The sequence below is a fragment of the Poecilia mexicana genome, unplaced genomic scaffold, assembly GCF_051168715.1.
Source record: "Poecilia mexicana isolate PSO_F unplaced genomic scaffold, ASM5116871v1 scaffold_22, whole genome shotgun sequence".
NCBI lineage: Eukaryota > Metazoa > Chordata > Actinopteri > Cyprinodontiformes > Poeciliidae > Poecilia > Poecilia mexicana.
This window is the reverse complement of record NW_028263391.1, coordinates 8,147,596-8,162,452: the sequence shown is the minus strand read 5'-3', so window position 1 is coordinate 8,162,452 and position 14,857 is coordinate 8,147,596. Positions and strand designations below refer to the sequence as shown.

The 14,857-nt window shown below is 41.0% G+C and overlaps 1 protein-coding gene across 3 annotated transcripts in view; it reads right to left on the bottom strand.

Annotated features, from left to right (window-relative positions):
• Window positions 1–1,951: 1,951 nt before the first annotated feature.
• The window catches only part of sptb (spectrin, beta, erythrocytic), a 43,039-nt gene continuing 30,133 nt past the window's right edge, over window positions 1,952–14,857 (bottom strand). For 2 of the 3 annotated variants that reach the window (XM_014986867.2, XM_014986864.2), the window contains 16 exons: window positions 14,715–14,804; window positions 13,237–13,527; window positions 12,748–12,878; window positions 12,343–12,547; window positions 11,994–12,217; window positions 11,285–11,435; window positions 10,179–10,423; window positions 9,621–9,759; window positions 9,189–9,273; window positions 8,889–9,085; window positions 8,494–8,576; window positions 8,234–8,297; window positions 7,871–8,121; window positions 6,144–6,317; window positions 3,181–3,223; window positions 1,952–2,925 (listed from right to left, as the gene is read on the bottom strand). In XM_014986867.2, coding sequence (XP_014842353.2) covers window positions 2,731–2,925; window positions 3,181–3,223; window positions 6,144–6,317; window positions 7,871–8,121; window positions 8,234–8,297; window positions 8,494–8,576; window positions 8,889–9,085; window positions 9,189–9,273; window positions 9,621–9,759; window positions 10,179–10,423; window positions 11,285–11,435; window positions 11,994–12,217; window positions 12,343–12,547; window positions 12,748–12,878; window positions 13,237–13,527; window positions 14,715–14,804 — 2,568 coding nt within the window. In that variant the 3' untranslated portion in view covers window positions 1,952–2,730. Of the gene's footprint in view, window positions 2,926–3,180; window positions 3,224–6,143; window positions 6,318–7,870; window positions 8,122–8,233; window positions 8,298–8,469; window positions 8,577–8,888; window positions 9,086–9,188; window positions 9,274–9,620; window positions 9,760–10,178; window positions 10,424–11,284; window positions 11,436–11,993; window positions 12,218–12,342; window positions 12,548–12,747; window positions 12,879–13,236; window positions 13,528–14,714; window positions 14,805–14,857 lie in introns of those variants that run through there. The other variant, XR_015761932.1, reaches the window with a different exon arrangement.

Genomic DNA, 14,857 nt, shown 5'->3' with positions numbered 1-14,857 from the left:
CAGCAGCCGACTGTTCCTGGGTATTGGTTTTAAACTTTATTCTCAAAATGTATCCTCATGTTTTCCCTTAACATTTTTGGATATTTTTACATAGCTAGAGAGAGAGTACAAAATGCAGATTAAAAACCACTGAACAGAAATGGCAGAGATAAGGAGTGGATGGAGGTGAGAGTAGACATGTCACATTCTTATTATAGATATAGTGACCAACTAAAAAAAACATACAATGCAAGTCATTCAAACCATTTTTAGGTGTTTTCTTTTTTGTTTTGTTTTTTTTTTAGTACAAATTTAACATTATGCTCACTGTTGAGAAGACTCACTAGATCGGTTCTTTGTAAATGTAGACCGTTAAACTCTTGAGGTGAATGCTCTCGCTCAACTTTATAAACATGGCTTTTATTGAGGTCACTTGAGTTGCACTGTGGCTCGGGGTGAAGAGCCTGTAGTGGAAGGCAGGACAGCAGTGTGAGCCTGCATTAGTGCCACCACACCGACTCGCATGGCTTGTGTACTGTAGTTTTCTTGTTTGCATGTGTTCAGGGGCGGATATATATATATATATATATATATATAAATATATATATAAATAAATAAACATACATACATACTGGCATATGCTGCCACCCCTGAAAAAAATCCCTGCCCCCCTCTTGCCACCCCATAAATATTTTTCTAGATCCGCCCCTGCATGTGTTGATGGTTTTGCCTCATTATGCAGCGTTTTACTGTGAAGTTACATTCACATCATGAATTCTCCCAGCTTCATACTGCTGCTGTGTGACCCACACCCAGTTCTCTTAAGTCTTTTTTTATTCTAATCATGTCTAAGGAAGTGACAGCCTCTGGTTTAAATTCCTCGCTTGCTATTGTTTGACTCTTTATTATTTACTGATTGTCTGTTTGGGTCGAGTGAATGAAATCTAGACCAGTGAGATGACGGGTGTTTCATAAAGAGTGGCTTCTATTTATTGATTTTGTTTTTTTTACAATTTGTGTCATAAAATGTTAATAAGCAAAAAGGCTTCCCCCCGTCCCCCAACTATGAAGTTTCTTTTTAAACTAGATCACTTTTTAAAATATCTACTATGAAATCCTGGGTAAACTTTTGTTGGGTGTTGTTTTTTATTTTTACATTAAATAACTTCACAAACCATATGGCATGATGCTGCCACTTCCGTATTTAAAATACTTTTGATTAAAAAAGAAGAGAAGAGCAATGTGTTCTTCTCTTCTTTAGTCTGACATTTTTTTTTCCCTTTAGCTCCTTTTAGTCGGTATGCTTTGCCTTCATAAACGCAGGCCTAACAGAAAGCTACCAGAAAGTACCAGCAGACAGGTCCTTTAGTGTCTTTAGTCCAACCTTTTGTACGCATTAAATACCCAAAGCATGTTTCAAATCAGGCCTCCCAGTAGGGCAAACTAACAGGTTCAGTTGTTCTCTGTTAATCCCTGCATTTGTTAAAAAGCCTGAGCTGCAGAATCGAACCTCTAAACCAGTTTTCCTCCAGCTTCTTACATATATTCCTCCAGGATTTCCCTGCATTTAACTCCCAGACTATTTGATTCGACATCTTTCTCCATCTTCTCTGTCCCTCTGAAGAAACAAATCCCCACCATGATTTGAATCCAAATGTTGTCATGTAGTGTAGCTAATCTATATGTTCATAGAAGCCCGAGCCTTTCACCAGTCAGTTTGCAGGCTTTTTTTTTTTTGTACTGGAAAACCTGCAGGTGTGAGCCACCTTTATGAAACACCCCACAGAGGGAAGAGTGCTAGCAGAACTCATTTCATTAGTGCGACTGCAACTTGGTGACATATAAGGCATGTCGAGTTGGTCTTGCTTCAGGAATATCTCGATAGCACCATGTCAAGCTAATGTAAAACGTAATCCATGCATCTGCAGATATATAGTGTATACATGTCAATGAATAGATATGAAAGTCAGAGTTTGTTACACAAGTGTTGAATATATTTGAAATTCAGGAGAAAAAAACTAAAATAACTATCAGAGATGAGTTGAGAGTACAGCCTGTTAGACGGTACTCTCAGCCCACATGACTGCTACTATCACTTAAAAAATAAAATAAAATGTATTCACTCCGACTCTTCCCGGTGCATAGAGCGTTTAGTTTGCATAACTGCAATTACACCTGCAGTGTGTGCGCCGTTCTGCACTGCGCCATGCTTTCCTCATCTCTGCGTTTTACAAAGCTCCTCTCAAACGTCGTGTATTTCACTCTGCGTCGGTACGTTAGCATTTAGTGCTCTGAACTCAAACAGCACAGTATTACAGTTCACAACCATTTTATAAGGCAAATTGATGAAAATACCTTAATGTCCTATATGGCTTTTATCAAAGCATGCATAAACAAAGCACACAAAAAGAAACTGAAGCTGAAGTAAACAAAGAAAAAGAAAAGTTTTACAAATAATCTTTGGTTGAGTGTGAAGCATTCCTGTGCTTTTAATTTACTCTTTCGCCTTAGCATTTCTAAATACAAATAAAAATGTTTTTTCTGTAATCATACACTCGCTTAAATACAGGCAATAGTGATGGCTTTCAACCTAAACTACACTATTTGTCACAAAAATCATATGAAAAAAAAAACAAAGAAAGAAAGAAATCGGGTGATATAAAGCTTGCTCCGACTGGTCGTACACAAATACTACTTCCTCTTTCCAGGTTGCCTAGGCTACTGCCTCTCCAGGCGGCTCTCCTTTCTCATTCACTTCTTCTTGGCAAAGCGGCTGAACTTCTTCTCCTTGTCTTTCTTGGCAGCGCTGGGCTCAGGCAGGGCAGCTGAGGAGGAGGGAGCGGTGGGCAGGCTGTGGGTTTTGGAGCCCGAGGGGCCCGGGGCCTCCTCCGCTGCCAGGGTCTGAACGGCCTTCTCCATGGCCTGGCTCCAGCGCTGGAGCTCCTCCTGGAATACCATGGAGAAAAAAAAAAAACAAACCCACATGGAGTTGGCTTAGGCAGGGAATTTCCCCCCCCCCCCAGTGAGGCGGAGTGTGGCTTTGCCTTGTAGTTTTCACTGGTTTATCTCAACAGGTGTTTGTGAGCTGAGCTTAGCGCCAGAGATCGTCACTATTTAAACCCTGAACTTTTGACTGTCATGTGCTTCATGAAAGACATGTGAAAGTTATGCATTGTTTTTATCAGCAGTTTGAAAACGTACCTCATCTTTACACTGGAACAGATACTCGCTGCCATCTGCAAGTCTGTGAAAGGACAAAAAGAAAAAAAAGACATTTAATGAAACGCTTATTATATTTATCTATGAACGTTGTTCCGTGCAAACACATCCGTCTTATCGCTGCATCCTGTTCTGTAAGTCTTGGTCACTTTATGATTATGATTATGACAAGCAGTCACATGTCCATAATCGTACGGTAAACTTTACGGCTGCAAAAGTATTTGCACACGTTGAACTTTTTTCCACGTTTTGTCACATTTTAACCACAAACTTCACTGTATTTTATTGGGATTTCATGTGATAGTATTGTTCTCTAGCAGACTTTATTTTTTCTATTCAATTGTTTCATTTACACTTCAAAATGAACGTGTCACCTACTTACATAAACAAAAGCTTTGACTAAAAAGGAGTAGTTTGAGGAAAATAAATCTTATACGGTCTCTGCCTTCTCTCAAAAGTTAGTTTACTGCACCATAAGGATCTAAGCATCAATCAACCATCCATGTCAGCTCTCCAGCCAGAAGAATAGAAGACAGCTGGATTTATTCTGAGATTAAATTACACGTTAATTTGTGTTTCATAGAAATCTCAATAAAATGCCTTGAAGTTTTTGGTTCTAGCGTGACAAAGTCCCCTCGAAAAGTTCAAAAGGTGCGAATACTTTTGCGTGGTGTTTAATTATTCCTGAAGCTAAAGTCCACAGCAACAGCTCAGTAATTAAACTTTTCTTTGCGTTTATGAGTCCAGTAATCCCCGCCTCAGGCAGGTGGGACGGTACGCAGTCCCTCCCTGGAGCCAGCTGCTTCGTCAAGCTTTATTTGACATTTGATAAGAATCCCCTCCAGCTCCAAAATGTCACTTGAATAACACTCATGAATTACGGCACTTCAGCCAGGACTCAATGCAGAGCTTCTTACGTTTAAAGACTTTTTTTTTTTTTTTTTTTTGTACACATTATGTTTTAGGCTCTGACAAGCTTTAGCTCGTGCTTTGCCGAAGTGGTGCATTCTGAGGATTTCATGTCCTGGGTTCCCTTTATTCAACGGCGCCATGATGTTTGGATCCAGAATTTGGGGATGTTTAGTTGGAGCCGCGCCGCCACAGAGTGTCTTCGACCCCGCCGCTTTGAAAAGTACAGAAAGCGTTTCTGTCTTGACTGTGTTCCTGTTTCCCTTCAAAGAGTTCTTTACAGCGTACGTCTCACTTTCTGACTTCATCCGTCTCAGTCTCGTTTATTCGCCACCACCTCCTCGTTCGGATTCTCCTTTCTGTCTAACAGAAAAGGCATTTTAATTGATTTTTTTAAATTCTCGGTTCTCGTATTGACTTTTACAGTATGAATTATTTATGACTATGATCGTCTTCTGCATAGACAAAAATTGTTCTTGGTGGTAAAGCGAGAAAGTTTCACAATTATAACTTTGTCCTGCTGCGAGGACATGATTTATCTCTTTAAATCCCCCATCAGCTGCTGAGAGGAGCCCAGACTTGTTGAGCGATACCACAGAAAATTAATCACACCCCTGAGCTGTCTTCAGCTGATGCCGATTAATGACGTTTAAGATTAATCAGCGGAAGGAGATCAGAAACCAAGCATTTTAAAAATTCATTTATTTTTCAAGGTAGATTGTTTCTTTTCTTTTTTCAAAATTTCTCTGTTCAGTGAAGCGTAATCAGTTTCAAGTTTGACCAGAATCTCTCATATTGTCCGATAAGGTTGCTTGTCATCAAACTCAAAGACAAACCTAAGGAAATGCAAAATGCACTTTTCAAATTATGGTTTCATTTATTAGTGAAAAAGCTAACCTGATCATGTTCAAAAGCTCAGGGCCTAGCATCTGAACTGAGCTTAAGTTCTGACTTTGACTGGGCCGATACAAAACATCCTTTTTTTTTTTTTTTAGCCATTCAGAGGTAGACTTGTGCTTCAGATCTTAGTCCAGCAGAATGACCAAACTGAGTTTAAGGTCATAAATGTCAGCATGATGTTCTCTACCTCTCATTTTCTGTAGCTTTTGTGCTAGGTTTAACAAAGTTGCACATGTTCTAAAGTGTTCCTCTCAATCCACAGAATATTTTTTCAGAGGGAAAGTGGATACCGATTTTGCCCGGTATCATTCTTTTTTATTGTTTAACGACGAACTCTGACCTTAACTGAGGCTAAGGTGAGGCTTGCGGTGCTTTATTTGTTGTTCCATGATGTTCTGTGATCTTCTGGAGTAACTTTGGTAGGCCAGAAACTCCTGGGAGAGTTCGCCGCTGTTCCACCTTCTCTCAATTTGTGGATAGCGGCTTCCTGTGGTTCACTTTCCAGACTGCTAGATGTCATTCAGTGACTTTGTTTCTCATCTGCTCTCGAATTTTTGGTGGTGGCATCACATGAGGCCTGGATGTGGCCAGTGAAATTTGATTCCTCTTTCCAAAAAATGTGGTTTCTCTGTTAAATCATGATTAATCAGGGCAACGATGACTTTTCTACATAGAACCAGGTTGGCTTTTTCCAACCGAAAACACAAGAAACCTATAAGGAGATAAAAATAAAAAAAAAACCCGTTCACAGCACTGTGTATACTGGGGCTGATCTGTTTGATGGGGACAGTAATTGAAAACAACAGGTAGTGCTGTCACACAGAGTTAAAGTTTAGGATTGCTTCTCAGCTGGAAGGTGAAGGGTAAAGGCAGTGACTTTCAGCAGAGACTGAATGTCTGCTGGTTGCTTCAGAAACTTCTGAAGGTTGTGAAATCTGCCACGACTGTCATATTTCAATAAAAAAACAGTACTATGTCAGGGAACTGTCACATATCATTTCTATTTAGATAGAAATGATATGTGACAGCTTTAACCCAACACTATTTATTTCGTCAAATCCCGTCTGAATACTATAATAAGTATTTACTTGAATATAAGCCATTTCAAGAAAACGGGAGATCGACACATTTCTTACCGCAGCTTGGCTACGTTCTTCTTTTTCTTGTAATTGGTGAGGATCTCCCAGGTGGCGTTGCCGAGGGTCAGGGGGTCCTCACCGTGGAACGTCACTCCGTGACCAAAGCTTTTGGAGTCCTTGTATGCCGAGAGCTGACCCGGCTTCAGTACGCAGTACAGATTGTTCCAGGACCTGACAGTGAAAGAGACGAAGGCAGGAGCGATGAAGATCCTGACGGGATTATTTCAGGCTATAACACAGAGTTATAGTTTTGCTGATGTTCGACCACGGAAACCGGCTCGTTAAAACTTCCTCTGTAGTTTAAAGGTTGTGTTGGCAGATTGTAATGACATGTCTAGATCGTCTTTGGCTCCTTTATTAGTGAACTGAAAATGGATTTCACGTTTTATTTATTTTTATGAAGCCAGACTGCAGGAAGTTTTGACCTGTTCATTTGTTTCTTTTTTTCCGTCTTGAGAAACCTAAACCGTCAGAGCCCAAACGTTTTCTCTGGCAAGCAGCCGTTGAGTTAGTCTCCTCTTTATCATTTGGAGGGACTTTGCAGACTTTCACTGAATTATTTCCAACATAATTGGATGTAATTCTTGTGTTTTTGACAAGCTATTTATTATTCATGTATTCACATTTATGAACAAATGTGGCTCTCGCTGTGCCAGCTCATAATTGGATGCTGGATCCACACCTAATGAGGGATGAAAACTTTTGACAAAAGTTAAACAAGACACTAACGTCCCGACATGTTACGTGTTGCACATCCCTTTAAATTACTTTGTTCTTTCTACACACAGTAGGCATATTTCAGTACCAATTATCTATTGAAATGTACAGTTCCAATTTGAGGCATGAACTCGTTATTGCCCCGAATAGCATATTTTGGCCCTTTAATGACACATTTGAAATGTTTTTTCTGCACCGTGCGATGTTTATGCAACGTTCAGCTACGTTAATGGGTAAACAAGCTTTAAATTATTGGCAATTTTCTCTAATCCACACTTCAAACCGTACATACAGGATCACCACCACTAATATTTGGAGAAATGTCTTTCTTGTGATGTTGCAGAGAAACCTCAGACTATTTGCTGCTCTCGGCAATTCTCTGGAATGCGTCTGGCTGGGTTTTTGAAACAAAACTTTTATCAGAAATGGTAGATTTAATCTAAATCAGTTGGATTACCTGCAGGAATCCAGCTTTCATGCATAACCTTTTTTCTTTTTTTTAACAGAGCTGAAGTCGGGGCCATTTTAGAAGGCTAACATTAGCCTCCTTTAGCTATTCTAAAACCAGTTATGACCATTTCACTTTTGATTTGAGATGGGAAATTTGAAAGATGTTCTCCACGGTTAGTGATTTATTCATTTCATGGCATGCACCACCAGCACTGGCAGGAAAACATGCCCTCAGCACGATGCTGACGTTACATTTCAAAGCTACCAACTTCAGCCTTACTGAAAATTTGACAACTTTTGTCTACGTTGATGCTGAGTTGATGTCAGGAAACCCAATCATGCTGTCCAGACGCTCCTGAGGAGCATTGAACCAATTATTAGCAGAGGTGTTGTATCTATTTGAGCCTGAATGGATAACTTTGAGAAAATCTGCAAAAAATCCAAACAAGTTCAATGTCATGTGATCATTTTACATAGAAAAATTATACTTTTTTTTAAGTCAAGATGTATTATTGATGCTCATGATGAAGGGTGTGGATTTCTTGGCGGTGCCTGACCTGTTTGAAGCCTTCTTTCCGGAGCCTTCCACGTCATGCTTGCGGCAGAGCATGCCCTCCTGCAGCACTGCCTGCGACCTCTGGGTCTCTGACGGCATGGTGGCCGCCCTCTCTGGTTCTCTGGGAGTCACAACCGAGACAGAGGGCTCCAGCTCCAGAGAGGCGCTCTCTCTCATTTCTGACACCATCGGCATCGTGGAGTCACCAGCAGTCCCGTCCAGCTGACCTGAGCTGGGCTCCATCGCACCAGACTGGAGAAGGAAAAAAAAAATACTTTCGATCTTAATGCATAAATAAAAAGGAGGCTATTTAAAAAAATAGTTATTAAAATAGGTAATGGGAAAAAGGGGCTTTGTTGCTAACCAGGGCTTGTTCCTCAATAGTGTAGAGTTGTGAAGATTCTTCTACGAAGCCTGTGTCTTCTCTCCTGAGCAGAAAAAAAGAAAACGGAGAAAGAGAAACGCTGTGTTCTTATTATTAGTTTTAAGTTCAGCAGAACCACCAGAAAGAACAAAACCAACATCGCTTTAGGCATTACACACTTTCATGTAGAGGTAAAAAAAAATAAAATACTAGTAGTTTTGAGTGTTTCTACACACTTGATAGTTTCGGCATGTTTTTACCTGCTTTCTTTATCTGAGCGCTGCTCGTCCTTGATGAATTGCTCAATCTCCTGTTGCTGCTTCCTCACTTCCAGCAACTCCAACTGCAACACAGCAACCTGTTGTCATCTTCACTGACATTTTAAATAACAAAACTATTTCTGAAGCTATTGTGCAGGGTTGTACATTTTTCCTTTATTTACACCCAGACCACTGTGGAAATAATCAGCTTTAAATCGATAGTGAACTTCTGTGTTTAGACTTTAGATTGTGCAGTAAGTGGCACACAAAAACAAAATGAAAATTTGACACGAAAAATAAGAAAGGAAACACTTGGCTGAATTCATCCTTAGCTTTTCAGCCACAGAATAAGTGTAATGTTTTTAAAACCAAATTGCATAAGGAATTTAGCGTACCGTAGTGAGGCGCTCCAGAGCTGAGAAGCGTTCCTCCCACGTGGCGGTGGATTTCTCAAAGGCTTCGTGCCTCTTGAGGAGTTTCTCCACCTCGTCCACGCTCTGGCCCAGGTCCCTGCTGGTCACGTAGGGCTCCTGAGCGATGAGCCAGGCCTCTGCCACCGAAGCGTCTCGTGCAAACTGACACACCTCCAGCACTGAGAGCATTAAAGGGAATATTTTTATGGCTCGCTTTTTGATGAAGCGGATGCTCGTGCTGCTCCGTCGTTAAGTCGGGGATCGGGGGAGTGCATTACTCACAGAGTCGGAGCCAGTCCCATCTGTCGTCCCATTTGAACATCATTTCCTGCCTTTTCTCCATCAGCTGAACCAGCTTCTCTTTGATCTGACACAAAATGTTTTACAGTCTCAGTTACATATCAGCCTTACTTAAAAAAAAAAAAAAAAAAACTCACCTCAAGACTTCCTATTATACTCTAAGAATTAGCATTGTGAAGTAATTAACTGAACACTCAATTCGGGGAAGGGTCAATTGCTTATTTAAATTCCTTTTGCCTTTATCCATTTCTAATTAGTGTTTGCTTTTCTAACCTCCCTGGTGAATATAGGACGACTTTAATTTTTTTTTTCTTTTTCAGGCAACCCAGTTTGTTTGGGGATAATTGTTCCGAGAAAAGTAATTAAATCTAACGCAAACAGCAGAAAAGGAGCCTTCTTGAAGCACATTCTTACTTCAGCAGAGTCTCGGTGCTTGCGTGTCAGCATGGACTTGCCGAGGTCTATGCAGTCCGTGAACTTGGCGCTCCTGGTTTCGATTTCTGAACGGATCCCCTGGTGGTACTTCTGCAGCAGCTCCACGGAGGAGACGTCCCTAATGAAGGAGATGTAGGAGCAAATAATGCATGAAACCTTTCTACCTGTGTTGGTAGGAAAAGGAACTGCACACAGAGTACTTCTGATCAGTGCACTGTGCTTTATCTAAGGAATTACATTCTGAAACTGCTGCATCTTTGATAAACTATGCATAAATGCCTGGGGGTTAGTTAAACCTTTGTTACACTTTATTCCACATTTGACTCACAAAAACTAGAGTGAATAACCAAATACAGAGCTAAAAAGGGCAAATATAACAAAAAAAAAAAGCAAAAGCTGAATTTTTAAAATTAAGCAAAGAAACCCAAACTTCTGACATTTCACTAATTATGTTCTGCTTACATACAAAATCACATCCAAAAGGAAAAATAAACTTTCTTTAACAGCTACATTATGGACGTTTTGAACGGTGCACACCTGGGTTTCTCCTGAGTCTCTATCTGCTGGATAATGCTCTCCATCCAGGCCATCAGGTCTCGCACCATGCTGAAGAAGCGGAACTTCTCGGCCGTGTCCACCAGCTCCGCCCGCCGGCCGTCGGAGGCGTCCAGCAGGCCCTTCCAGGCTTCGATGACCTCCCTCTCCATGGCCTGGATGGCGTCCTGTTTGTCGCCCGCATACTGAGCTCGAAGCCTCAAGGCCGTCTCCTGGAACTGTTGCACCTAGAGAGAAGGACACAGCAGTTAATAAAGGCCTCGTTAATGTCGTTTTAATGAGTCGTGATAATGTGGTTTTTTTTCTCAAAGATGCGGCGGTGATGAAAGGTTTGCATACGCTCATCACGGGCGTGATTATCATGTTAATTTATGATGAGGCAACCTTCATGGCATTTTAAAAAACAAGTTTTGATTTATTGTGTATTTTTTTTGGTCTAAAGTATACATATTTACATTCACAAATATCTAAATAAATGGTACAGACTAAGCTTTTAAAGATGCTCTACATATTATGTGAGGCTTTCAAACTTAAGAACACTGTTGTTATACATGGCGATGGCAGCATCATGCTGTGGGGCTTCTTGACAGTGATGAAATAATGTAGGAGAAGGGCAGTCTTTAAAATGATTAGTGCACATAAACTTATCAGTCCTGTATTTCCAATGCTTATAGCTTTGTGACTATTGCTAATTTACTCTTCAGAGGTTTTACTGTATTAATAAGTCAGTTATTAAAAGTTTAACAAAGAAAACATTGCTGGCAGACTTCGCCTATCTATCTTCTCTGTCATTATTTCAACCAAAACAAGAGCTGAAAGGCACTCAGAACCATTTTACCTTCTAAATCATTCATATAAATATACTGGACCTCAATAATTGCACTTAAAAATTTCGTGAGTTGCATCGTTTTCTTGCTAAGGAAAAACCAAATAAAAGAAACCCTGCCTCAATAACCCCTCACCTTCCACGGTTGCAGACATATTACAGCACTCTCTGGCCGCATCAGACACAAATCATCAAAGTGCGCCTCTCGGCCGCCGCCTGCTGTGTTCCTTCAGAGCAGAAGAGCCGATCGCTTGTGTTCTACCTGTTTGCCCAGGGCGGTGATGTCTCTCTCGAAAGCGGCGTGCATCCTGTGGAAGGACTCTGCTTTGCTGAAATCGTCTCCCACGTCCTCTGGCAGCTCTTTCTGCTTCTCGTGGATCTGCGTCACCAACTCCTTTCCGTCATCAAAGTACCTTCGAGAAGAATGGGCTCTTAGTATCACTGCATTCATCATGATCGTGACATCTGTGAGATGTAGGCAGCAAGTTGATGTTTTCTCAACGATGCTACTGCATGCAAATTGGGGCTTTAAATAGTGATTATTTTAGTTATCAACTAATCTATCGATTATTCTGATAATTAATCGATTAATTAGATATAAAAAGATCACTCTAAGAGTGAAGGTGAAGCTAAATTTGAACATATTTGGAGACAAAGTTTTACATTTTATCTTTACTGCAAAATGTATTTGGTATAAGTTTGACTTAGTTAGTGTGTTGTTCCATTCAGTAAACAACCTTTTATTTGGAGTCAGTATTCTCCAGTTAACCATTAATCAGTTACTAAATTAGTTGATGATTATTTCAGTAATTGAATCATCACGATCAATCCAATTACCGGTAATTGCTTCAATCCCACTGCAAATGTTTTCTGTTCTGACGGCATTCCTTTTACGGATTCATTTTGTGTTACATTACAACCACAAACTTCTGAGTATTTTATGGGAAGGCGGTAAGATTCGTTCCACGTACTTGAGGAGGTCGTAAGACGCCGTGAGGAGCTGAGATCGAGTGTCGATGAGCTCCAGCAGGTCGGCCCAGCTCTCGTTTATGCCGTCTTTCCACTCTGCCAGGGTGGCCGCTTCGCTGTGGCCCGTTTCGATCAGCTCGTCTATGGTCTGGTTCACCATGTCCACCCGATCCTGACCCATCATCCCCGTGTCCCGCGTAAACTCTCTGAATTTATCCCTCAGGAGCTGAGGAGCAAACAAAAAAAAAAAAAAAAATCACTAAAAACCTTCCTTAAAGACAGAGACGATCACGCTCAACAGAAATGTTTCATGTTTTTGGTTATTTCTCCCTCAGTTTCTGCTTGTGATACCGTGACGTGGTCCAGGTCCTGTCCCATCTCCTGCGAGGATGCCACCACGTCTTTCTCTGCAATCCAGTGTTCCAGGTCCTCCACCTCTCTGCTCAGCAGGAAGTGATGGTAGGTGTGGTTCAGCTTCTTCCTGCGGTCCTCTGCCAGTTCTTTCAGGCCTGCGTACTGCTTATCTACTTGACCCTGCCGCCTTATGACCTCCTCCCTGAAAGATAACGAAGGCAGAGGGTGGAAGGAAATTAGATTCAGATTTAAAACCCAGGTCAAGAGATCACAATTTGGTTAACTCTAGATGAAGCTGCTGATTAAGACACACGTTTACATGCTTGTCACTCCTGTCAGCCTAAACCACATCTGATGGGGATAGAGTAAATTAGGACCACTATGCAGAGTTCAAGCACGCACCCGTCGGGATGGTCCTCTGCGAGCATCTTCTGCGCGCGATCGGAAAGCTTCTGGATGGAGGCGGCGTAGTCGTCCACTGCCTGTTTCAGGATCAGGTGGCGCTTCAGCATCAGCATGGCGCTCTGCTCATCCTGGAGGGACGAGAGAGAAAACAGGAGGATGGTGAAGAAACAGACGGGAGAGGAGCGCACCCATCAAAGCAAAACAAATTACTTCAAAATTAGCTCTCCGTAGAGGGTGCCACTTAAAAAAAAGAAAAAAAAAAAAAGAAAGCGGATCCTCTTAATTGAAGAGAACCCAAACCATGTAATCATGTTGATAAATTAATTACTTGCTATTTGAACAGACTGATATGCCTTTACTTTGATTAGGATAATAAGATCAGATTTTTAAATATGTTTGGAAACTTCCCTGAGCTAATCAGGCCCCTTCTCTTGTCTCCCTTTCACACACACACACACACACAGCATGCCTTCCTCTCCTACTAACCTTCGCCTTTTCATCTGCAATCATGTAGAGCTCCTGCTCTCCTATCCAGGCCTCAGCCTCATCAGCATCGTTGTAATACTGCTGGGCCAAGTTGGAGCCGCTCAGCCTCTCCCGCCGTTTGGCCATCTCGTCCTGCAGCCGGGCCCACGCCTCCTCCAGCTCCTGCATCTGGTCCCCGATCCGCTCTGCCTCCGGCCTGTCCTCCGCGCTGGCCGCAGCCGCCATCCGCCTGCCTCGCTCCAGCACCTCGTCGACACGAGGCTGGTGGCCCTCGATCTCCCTCTGCAGCGTCTGGTGGAAAGAAAGAAAGGAAGACAGCAAATGTACGTCGTTTCACTGGAAACTAATACTCTGAGTTCACTCAGACAGAAACAGGAAAGTCAGTGGAGCTGAAAGAACTGAAAATCCCAGCAGCTTTTAGCAGCTGGAAAAAGAATATATATTGTTTTCTTTGCATAGTAAAACTTTTTGAACTTAAAATTTGAAGGGCACTAGCTTGCACAACTTGGGAATATATATATATATAAAACATTAATATTTACAAATTGTATTACTTGGTGAACCACAAACTTCTATGTAATTTTTAGGACATGTGACAGGCCAACACACTGCAGTGCATGAATGCTAAGCAGAAGGAAAATTATGGTGAATATAAGCTGTAAAGTTTGCCTCTGATCTGGAAAAGTAGCACTGAAAACATAGTGGTGGCAGTATCATGCTGGGGATCTTTTTTTCAACACAGAGAGAGAAATGGATCAGAGCAGATGAGAGGACAGCTAACCCTACAAGACCAGAGTGAACTCTGGGAATTTTAGAGCATGAACTCCTTAGAAAAATAGCTTGTCAAAAAAGTCAGCAAGTCTGACTATTTTATCCCCTAAATTATAGTTTCTGACTTATATTGGCGCTAGAAGCTTATAGGGTGCTGTAAGTAAAAATATTCGTTGTAAATTTGTTTTCCTTTGCTAAAAATGGATGTAAATTGACAATCTTAGTCTTCAAAAATATTTCTAAAACTGGAAAATACCTTCCAACATTGACAAACAGAAAAGTGTTGGAACTATTTTTTTTAGGTTGAGTAGATAAATGAAATTTCTAGTATTTATTTAGGAAACCTGATAAGAAAGCTTTTTTTTAAGGTTGAAACAGGTATTGCAGCAAAAATGGTTGTTCAGATGATAAAAATTGCTGAACTTTGATGACATAAAAATGTATTACAATATATTTTGATTAAATTAAAAAATTCTTATATTTAACTTATATTTCATTTTTTAAGTAATCATAAAACTTAATATAATATAGTAAAAATTAAGTTTGTTGTTGTAAGACAAAAAAAATGTGGAAAGGTTTTAACTTTTGCAAGGCCATGAATATAAATTCAAAATTTGAAGGGCTTCCCAGCGTTAACTGATAAATGAGTAAATAAACGAGGACAAAGCTGTTTGCAGCAAAACGAATCCTGACAGACTGGTTCTTACCTGGTTCTTTTTCAACAGCATCTGCACAGTTTGAAGATTGTTGCCGTGCTCCTGTGACATTGCCAGGGGCATCCTCTCCTCAATCCAGAGCTGAAACACACAACAGGAAAAAGAGGGGGGAAAAGATTGTGATGATAAGAACA